Source organism: Chiloscyllium plagiosum, chromosome 21, assembly GCF_004010195.1.
Source record: "Chiloscyllium plagiosum isolate BGI_BamShark_2017 chromosome 21, ASM401019v2, whole genome shotgun sequence".
Classification (NCBI taxonomy): Eukaryota; Metazoa; Chordata; class Chondrichthyes; order Orectolobiformes; family Hemiscylliidae; genus Chiloscyllium; species Chiloscyllium plagiosum.
The window spans coordinates 58,360,731-58,370,660 of record NC_057730.1 but is presented as its reverse complement, the minus strand read 5'-3'; the positions used below and the strand labels follow the sequence as shown (position 1 = coordinate 58,370,660).

At 43.8% G+C, this 9,930-nt stretch overlaps 1 protein-coding gene across 2 annotated transcripts in view; it reads right to left on the bottom strand.

The window, feature by feature from the left end:
• vps35l (VPS35 endosomal protein sorting factor like) overlaps nt 1–9,930 on the bottom strand; it is a 154,495-nt gene that overhangs the window by 84,217 nt on the left and 60,348 nt on the right. For both annotated transcript variants that reach the window (XM_043712168.1, XM_043712169.1), the window contains 3 exons: nt 4,580–4,626; nt 4,349–4,460; nt 3,548–3,664 (listed from right to left, as the gene is read on the bottom strand). In XM_043712168.1, coding sequence (XP_043568103.1) covers nt 3,548–3,664; nt 4,349–4,460; nt 4,580–4,626 — 276 coding nt within the window. The remainder of the gene's footprint in view (nt 1–3,547; nt 3,665–4,348; nt 4,461–4,579; nt 4,627–9,930) is intronic.

Here is a 9,930-nt window from a genome sequence, read left to right as displayed (position 1 = left end):
GGGACCTAATTGAGGTATACAAGATAATGAGAGGCATAGATAGAGTCGATAGCCAGACACTATTTTCCAGGGCAGAAATGACTAACACGAGGGGTCATAGTTTTAAGCTGGTTGTAGGAAAGTATAGAGGGGATGTCAGAGGCGGGTGCTTTACACAGAGTTGAGAGAGCCTGGTATGCGTTGCCAGCAGCAGTTGTGGAGGCAGGGTCATTGGGGACATTTAAGGGACTACTGGATATGGTCACAGAAATTTAAGGGTGCATACATGAGGATCAGTGGTCGGCACAACATCGTGGGCTGAGGGGCCTGTTCTGTGCTGTAATGTTCTATCTTCTATAAATACAAAAGGGAAAAAATATAACATAGCAAAGATGAGTGGGAAATCGGAGGACTGGGAAGCTTTTAACGAACAACAGAAGATAACTAAAAAAGGAATACGCAAAGAAAAAATAAGGTACGAAGGTAAACTGGCCAAAAATATAAAGGAGGATAGTAACAGCTTTTTTAGGAATGTGAAAAGAAACAAAAATGGTTAAGACTAAAATTGGGCCCTTGAAGACAGAAACGGGTGAATTTATTACGGGGAACAAAGAAATGGCAGAAGAGTTTAAATGGTACTTTCGATCTGTCTTCACTGGGGAAGACACGAGCAATCCCCCAGATGTAATAGTGGCTGAAGGACCTGAACAGAAGGGAATTTATATTAGACAGGAAATGGTGTTGAAGAGACTGTTAGGTCTGAAGGCTGGTAAGTTCCCGGGACCTGATGGCCTGCATCCCAGGGTGCTGAAGGAGGTGGCTCGAGACAATAGACAATAGGTGCAGGAGTAGGCCATTCTGCCCTTCGAGCCTGCACCACCATTCAATATGATCATGGCTGATCATCCACAATCAGTATCCTGTTCCTGCCTTACCTCCATAACCCTTGATTCCACTATCCTTGAGAGCTCTATTCAACTCTTTCTTAAAATGAATCCAGAGAGTGGGCCTCCACTGCCCTCTGGGGCAGAGCATTCCACACACCCATCACACTCTGGGTGAAGTTGTTTCTCCTCATCTCTGTCCTAAATGGTCTACCCCGTATTTTTAAGCTGTGTCCTCTGGTTCGGGACTCACCCATCAGCGGAAACATGTTTCCTGCCTCCAGAGTGTCCAATCCTTTAATAATCTTTTTCATCTCAATCAGATCCCCTCTCAGTCTTCTAAACTCAACAGTATACAAGCCCAGTCGCTTCAGACTTTCAGTGTAAGGTAATCCCGCCATTCCGGGAATTGACCTCGTGAACCTACGCTGCACTCCCTCAAAAGGCAGAATGTCTTTCCTCAGATTTGGAGACCAGAATTGTACACAGTACTCCAGGTGTGGTCTCACCAGGGCCCTGTACAGCTGCTGAAGCACCTCTTTGCTTCTATACTCAATTCCTCTTGTTATGAAGGCCAGCATGCTATTAGCCTTCTTCACTACCTGCTGTACCTGCATGCTTGCCTTCATTGACTGGTGTACAACACCACCCAGATCTCTCTGTACTGCCCCTTTACCTAAATTGATTCCCTTTAGGTAGTAATCTGCCTTTCTCTTCTTGCCACCAAAGTGGATAACCATAAATTTATCCACATTAAACTGCATCTGTCATGCATCTGCCCACTCACCTAACTTGTCCAGGTCACCCTGTAATCTCCTAACATCCTCATCACATTTCACCCTGCCACCTAGCTTAGTATCATCAGCAAATTTACTAATGTTATTACTAATACCATGTTCTATATCATTAACATATTGTAAAAAGCTGCGGTCCCAGTACTGATCCCTACAGTACCCCACTGGTCACTGCCTACCATTCCGAAATGGAGCCGTTTATCACTACGCTTTGTTTCCTATCAGCCAAACAACTTTCAATCCAAGTTAGTACTTTGCCCCCAATGCCATGCGCCATAATTTATGGGCAGCACGGTGGCACAGTGGTTAGCACTGCTGCCTCACAGCGCCTGAGACCCGGGCAAAGGCTTTCTGAAAGTCCAGGTATACTATATCCACTGGATCTCCCTTGTCCATCTTCAGAGTTACATCCTCAAAACATTCCAGAAGATTGGTCAAGCATGATTTCCCCTTCATAAATCCATGCTGACTCTGACCTATCCTGTTACTACTATCCAGATGTGTCGTAATTTCATCCTTTATAATAGACTCCAGCATCTTTCCCACCACTGAGGTCAGACTAACTGGTCTATAATTTCCTGTTTTCTCTCTCCCACCTTTCTTAAAAAGTGGTACAACATTAGCCACCCTCCAATCCGCACGAACAGATCCTGAAGAAATTATGGATGCATTGGTTATCATTTTCCAATGTTCTATAGATTCAGGATCAGTTCCCACTTTGGTGGCAAGAACAGGAAGGCAGACTACTACCTAAATGCAGTCAAGTTAGGTAAAGGGGCAGTACAACGAGATCTGGGTGTTGTTGTACATCAGTCAATGAAAGCAAGCATGTAGGTACAGCAGGCAGTGAAGAAAGCTAATAGTATGCTGGCCTTCATAACAAGAGGGATTGAGTATAGAAGCAAAGAGGTCCTTCTGCAGCTGTACATGGCCCTGGTGAGACCACACCTGGAATATTGTGCGCAGGTTTGGTCTCCAAATTTGAGGAAAGACATTCTGGCTATTGAGGGAGTGCAGCGTAGGTTCGCAAGGTCAATTCCCGGAATGGCGGGACTATCTTACGCTGAAAGATTGGAGCGACTTGGCTTGTATACCCTTGAGTTTAGAAAGCTGAGAGGGGATCTGACGGAGATGTATAAGATTATTAAAGGATTGGACACTCTGGAGGCAGGAAGCATGTTTCTGCTGATGGGCGTGTCCCGAACCAGAGGACACAGTTTAGAAATAAGGGGTAGGCCACTTAGAACAGAGTTGAGGAGAAACATCTTCACCCAGAGTGTGGTGGGTGTGTGGAATGGTCTGCCCCAGAAGGCTGTGGAGGCCAAGTCTCTGGATACTTTCAAGAAAGAGTTGGATAGAGCTCTCAAGGATAGTGGAATCAAAGGTTACGGGATGAGGCAGGAACAGGATATTGATTGTGGATGATCAGCCATGATCATAATGAATGGCCTACTCCTGCACATATTGTCTATTAGGGAGATTTAAACAATCCTTGGATAAGCATGTGTATGATGATGGGACAGTGTGGGGGATGGGCTTAGATTAGTTCACTGGTCAGAGCAACAGAGGGCAAAAGGGCCTGTTCTGCGCTGTATTGTTCTATGTTCTATAACTAAAGAATTGCAAGTTTTTTTGATTCAAGCTGCAGAATGAATAAAAGCAATTCTTAAAAGCATTACACTTCACCTACCACATCCTACAAAAAGAAATGCATGCTACCTATATACAAACATATTGTATATTGACACCAATTCAAATTAATTCTGATAAACTCTCTCGACAAGTATTTCCAAAGAACTTATGTATTATTAATGTTCATAAGATTCAGTTAAGAGTTCAGTCAGATATGGGTTTTCTTACCTAAAAAAGTAAATATAATGATCTACTGACCTGTGGATTCTTAAGTTTGGTAATAACCTTCCAAGCTTCATTCAGAATTTGCAATCTGTCATTCTCAGGTGGATCAGCCAAAGCCAAGTTCAACCCCAAGGATTGGAAAAGAAGATGCTGCAGTGTAAATAGATCAGAATGCATGAAGTTCACAGTAAACTGCATTAAAGCACAATGATGTTCAAGCACAACACAAAAACTAAAAGACTATAAAAGTGCATGAAGGATAGATGCAATTATACAATGCTTCTGAAAATCTCAAGTCCTAAAGCACTTCGCAACTGATGAAATCCTTCTGAAGAGTGATCACTAATGTAGGAGGGAAGATTTAGCAAGACATAGCAAGATTCCACTAATGAGAATGTGTTCAATGGTGTTTCAGTGATGCAACCATTTAGGATTAACTATCTATCCAAAATGGGATCATTGTTCTCTTAAATTGAGATTAATGTCCCAAACCCACCATAGATTATTATTACATATAAACAAGTAAAGTTACACTTAGGCATCATCGCATCACACGTCTGAGAAACATTTCAAGCTGCTGCACACAAAAAATTTTCAAAGTGATTAACTGGTAGAGACAGCTTGACAATCAATGAAATTACTAACAATTTAATCTGCTTTCATGATATTGCTCAAGGAATGTAAAAATAATTGGAGAAACCTTGTTGCCACAGCTCCCATGGTGCCATGGAACAGATAGACAGGCCTATGTTTAATGGCTGCAGTGTGGGATCTGGAGTACAGATGCACATCACAAAATAAATCACCACTTTTTGATGTTGCACATTGGCCTACCTTGGGAAAACCAGACTCCTCACAGTCCTTTATCATTCCAATGAAATCCATAGATCTTGCTGCAATGAATTCCGGTTTAAATGCTGACATTACCGAGTTCAACAGCAAAGCACTATTAGAAATTGTGGGACAGAAGACCAAAACACACATCAGGAGGCATACATAGGCATGTACAAAATTATTTCACACATTTTCATAATGTGGCGGTGTAAATAGTTTTATATCACTTACTTGTTTCCAAGTTTCTTGCATCTGTCCATCATTTCTGTAAGTAAAGTCTGTAAATAATCATAACAAATGCAGTTTGAAAGCAGCCCATCTGTGCACAAGGTAAGGCATGTGACTAATTCATCTAGTTCCTTTCTTTTAATGTTTCTATTTCAGTAATACATTGAATCATCTAAACTATATGGACCTCAATCAGGCATTCGACAAGGTTCACCATTGCAGACTGTTTAGGAAGGTTAAATCCCATGGAATACAGGGTGAACTAGCCATTTGGCTACTGAACTGGCTCGAAGGTGCAAGACAGAGGGTGGTGGTGGAGGGTTGTTTTTCAGACTGGAGGCCTGTGACCAGTGGAGTGCCACAAGGATCGGTGCTGGGTCCTCTACTTTTTGTCATTTACATAAGTGATTTGGATGTGAGCATAAGAGGTACAGTTAGTAAGTTTGCAAATGACACCAAAATTGGAGTTGTAGTGGACAGCGAAGAGGGTTATCTCAGATTACAACAGGATCTTGATCAGATGGCCCAATGGGGTGAGAAGTGGCAGATGCAGTTTAATTCAGATAAATGTGACGGGCTGTATTTTGGGAAAGCAAATCTTAGCAGGATGTAGACACATAATGGTAAAATCCTAGGGAGTTTTGCTAAACAAAGAGACATTGGAGTGCAGGTTCATAGCTCCTTGAAAGTGGAGTCGCAAGTAGATAGGATAGTGAAGACGGCGTTTAGTATGCTTTCCTTTAATTGATCAGAGTATTGAATACAGGAGTTGGGAGGTCATGTTGTGGCTGTACAGAACATTGGTTAGGCCACTGTTGGAATACTGATTGTTTACATAGGAGGGATACCAAGATTGCAATGTTGCAAAATTTGAAAGGGTTCAGAAAAGATTTATAAGGATGTTACCAGGGTTGGCAGATTTGAGCTATAGGGATAGGCTGAACAGGCTGGGGCTGTTTTCCCTGGAGTGTTGGAGGCTGAGGGGTGATTTTGTAAACCTCGATAAAGGTCATGAGGGGCATGGATAGGATAAATAGACAAAGTCTTTTCCCTGGGGTGTGGGAGTCCAGAACTAGAGGGTATAGGTTTAAGGTGAGAGGGGAAAGATATAGAAGAGACCTAAGGGGAAACTTTTTCACACAAGAGGGTGGTGCGTGTATGGAATGAGCTGCCAGAGGAAGTGGTGGAGGCTGGTACATTGCAACATTTAAAAGGCATCTGGGTGGGTATATGAATAGGAAGGGCGTGGAGGGATATGGGCCGGGTGCTGGCAGCTGGGACTAGATTGGGTTGGGATACTTGGCCGGCATGGACGGGTTGGACCAAGGGGTCGGATTCCGGGCTGTACATTTCTATGACTCTAGTCGATTATATATTTTATAATATTTACAGCACACAATTTATCTTAAACATTTAAGCAGCTTTTTACATTTTGTACTTCAACACCACAAAACACTGAAAACACCCATAAAGCATAATCTGTGCACACCATACACCCTTTTGAAATATATAATTAAGACAACAGAACATGTCCAGGTTGGCACTGGCATCAAGGAAAACCCAAAGACATTTTATAAGTATATTAGGAACAAGGAGGAAAGGATTGGACATGTCAGAGACCAAAAGGACAATCTGTGTGTGAGGCCAGTGGATATGGGGGAGGGCTTAAATGAATATTTCTCAACTGTATTCGCAAGAGAAAGACATTGTAGCTTGAGATTTCAGTTGAAAAGATGAGGTTCTACAACATGTTAAGATTACTAAGGAAAAAGTGTTACATGTTTTAGTAGGCATAAAAGATGCTTGACTCTCCAGGGCCTGATGAGACATATCCCAGATTGCAATGGGAGGAGATTGCTGAGGCCCTGGCAGAGATATTTAATAAGTAGCTAGCCACAGGTTAAGTGCCAGATGATTGAAGGATAGCTAACGTGGTTCTTTTGTTCGAGAAAGGCAGCAGGGATAGGCTGGGTAATTATAGACTGGTTAATCTGATGTCAGTGATAAGGAAATTATTGCAAAAAAAAGTCTGAAGGACAGGATTAATCAATATTCGGAAAGGCAGGGATTGATTATGGATAGTCAGCATGGATGTGATACAGGGATTTCCTGTCAGGCTAATTCAATTGAGTTTTTGAAAATCTGACTAAATAGATTGATGAGGATAGTACACTTGATCTGGTTTACATGGATTTCATTAAAGATTTTGACAAGGTCTGTCATAGAAGGCTAGACCAAAAGGTAAGAGCCACAGGATCCAAGGCAAATTGGCAAACTGGATCCAACACTGGTTTATTTCTAAAGAATAAAGAACAGTACAGCACAGGAACAGACTCTTCTGCCCTCCAAGCCTGCACTGACACATTTTGCCCTTCCATACTAAAATGATCCTAGTTTGTAGGATCCTTATCCTTCTAATTCCTTCCTGTTCATGTCTTCGTCCAGGTGGTTCTTGAATGCTGCTATTGTGTCTGCGACCACCACCTCCTTTGGCAGTGTGTTCACCATCCTTTGCATGAAAATCTTGCCTCACACATCTCTCAAACTTGCCCACCTCCCACACCTTGAACCTGCGTCCCCTAGTAACTGACCCCTCCACACTGAATGGCATGGATAGGATGGGTGGAAAGTATGAGGCTTTCTCTCAATCTAATAAACCTCTATCAGGTTGCCCCTCAACCTCTTGTGTTCCCAGTGAAAACAAGCCCAATTTAACACCTTTATCTGAGGACGGCTGTTATCCTTATCCATGAGTATCTTAAAACTCACCCTATTATGGTCACTACTCCCAAAATGCTCCCCCACCTGGCCGGGTTCATTTCCCAAAACCAGATCCAGGTTAATCCCTTCCCTGGTTAGACTGATTACATACTGTCAAGAAACCTTCCTGAATGGCCCTTACAAATTGTGCCCCATCCAAGCCCCTGGCGTGAAGTGAGTCCCTGTCAAAATAGGGGAAATTAAAATCACCCACCAAAACAACACTGCTATTATTACATCTTCCCAAAATCTGTCTGCATATCCTCACTTCTTCCTGTGGCAGTTGAGAGGCCTGTACTATACCCCAGCATTGAGATTTCACCCTTCCCATTCCTGAGTTCTGCCTCACTGCACGAATCCTCTGATACATCCTCCCTCAGTGCAGCTGATAGATACTCCTTTACCAATGATGTAACTCGCCCACCCCTTTTACATCTCCTTCTATCACACCTAAACCATCTAAATTCCAACGCATTCAGCTGCCAATCCTGTCTCCGTAATCACAATAATGGCATAGTTCCAAGTACTCTACCTTGCCTATTATACTTTGCACATTGAAACACATGTATTTCAGAGGGCACCTCCCTTGCTCCGAGTTTCCCTGCCTGTTCTTGTTCTTAGACTTGTTTGCCTTGGTTTCTACCTCTCCCTCAATTTCTTCATTGACTGTCCTACTTCCCTGGCTCCCATTCCCCTGCAGAGTAGTTTAAACCCTCTCCAAAGGAGGCAAAGAGTGATCGTGAAGTGTTGTAGTTGCAATTGGAAATCTGTGACCAGCAGTATACCACAGGGATTAGTGCTAGGACCCTGTTGTACATTCACAACCTGAATGTGAATGTGGAAGGTATAATTGTTAAGTTTGCAGATTATACAAAATTGGTGGTGCTGTTGATAGTGAGGGGGATGGTCTCAGGCTGCAGTCTGATATTCATCAGCTGGTAAACTGGGCAGAGCAATGGCACATGGAATTTAATTCTAAAAACGGCATTTGGGGATAAAGCATATTTGGGGAGACAATGGCCTAGTGGTATTATCATGAGACTATTAATCCAGAAACCCTGGTAATGTGTCAGGGACCTGGATTTGAATCTTGCCATGGCAGCAGGTGGAATTTAAATAAAATATCTGGAATTAGGAGTCTAAAGATGACTATAAAACCATTGTCAATTCTCAGAAAAATATTAAATCGGATTGACTAATCTAAAATATGGAAGGAAACTGTCACCCTTACTCCATCTGACCTATACATGACTCCTGAGAGAGTCACACTTTCCTCATTCCTGAAGAAGGGCTTATGCCCGAAACGTCGATTCTCCTGTTCCTTGGATGCTGTCTGACCTGCTGCGCTTTTCCAGCAACATATTTTCAGCTCTGATCTCCAGCATCTGCAGTCCTCACTTTCTCCTGAGAGAGCGCAATGGACTTGATGTGACTTCAGTCTATGCAATCAGGGATCGGTAATAAATACTAATCTGGCCAGTGATACCCACAACAAAAGTGATACAATTTGGAAGGTCTTAATAAGGAAAGATTATACACAATGATTGGTAGGTCTGTAGGGTGTACTGTATCAAGGGTGTGGTGCTGGGAAAGCACAGCAGGTCCAAGGAACAGGAGCGGGAGAATAGATGTTGTAGTTGCAATTGGAAGGCGGTTCTGAGTCCAAGGGGTGGGACTGAGATAAGGTGGGGGGAGGGGAAAGGAGGAAGCTGGAGAAATCTGCATTCATCCCTTGTGGTTGGAGGGTTCCTAGATGGAAGATGAGGCGCTCTTCCTCCAGGCGTTGTGTTGCCATGGTATGGCGATGGAGGAGGCCAAGGATCTGCATGACCTTGGTGGAGTGGGAGGGGGAGTTAAAGTGTTCAGCCACCCGATGTGGCCTCCTCTACATTGGAGAGACAGGCCGCCTACTTGTGGAACGTTTCAGAGAACACCAACCAACCCAACCGCCCTGTGGCTGAACACTAACTCCCCCTCCCACTCCAAAAGTACTTTCCTTTAAACAACCGCCAAACCTCAAACAGATCATTGTTCGTAGCAAACTGCCCGGCTCTCAGGACAACTCCATACAACCCTGTCACGGTGGACGCTGCAAAACGTGTCAGATTGTGGACATAGATACCACTATTACGCGTGGGAACACCTCCCACCGTGTACATGGCGGGTACTCATGTGACTCAGCCAACGTTGTCTATCTTATACGTTGCAGGCAGGGATGCCCGGAGGCATGGTACATTGGGGAAACCGAGCAAAGGCTACGACAACGGATGAATGGGCGGCGCACAACAATCAACAGACAGGACGGTTCCCTCCCAGTTGGGGATCACTTCAGTAGTCCAGGACATTCAGCCTCGGACCTTCGGGTGACCATCCTCCAAGGTGGACTTTGGGACAGGCAGCAGAGGAAAGTAGCTATCAGCCTCTGCTCGGCCAAGTTCAGTACCCATAGGGAGGGCCTCAACCGGGACTTTGGGTTCATGTCACATTATAGGTGTTCACCATTGCACTACACACACACACACACACACACACACCCTTATAGACACACAGACTCCCACACATGCACCCCCTCACAGACTTAAGACACTCTGCAC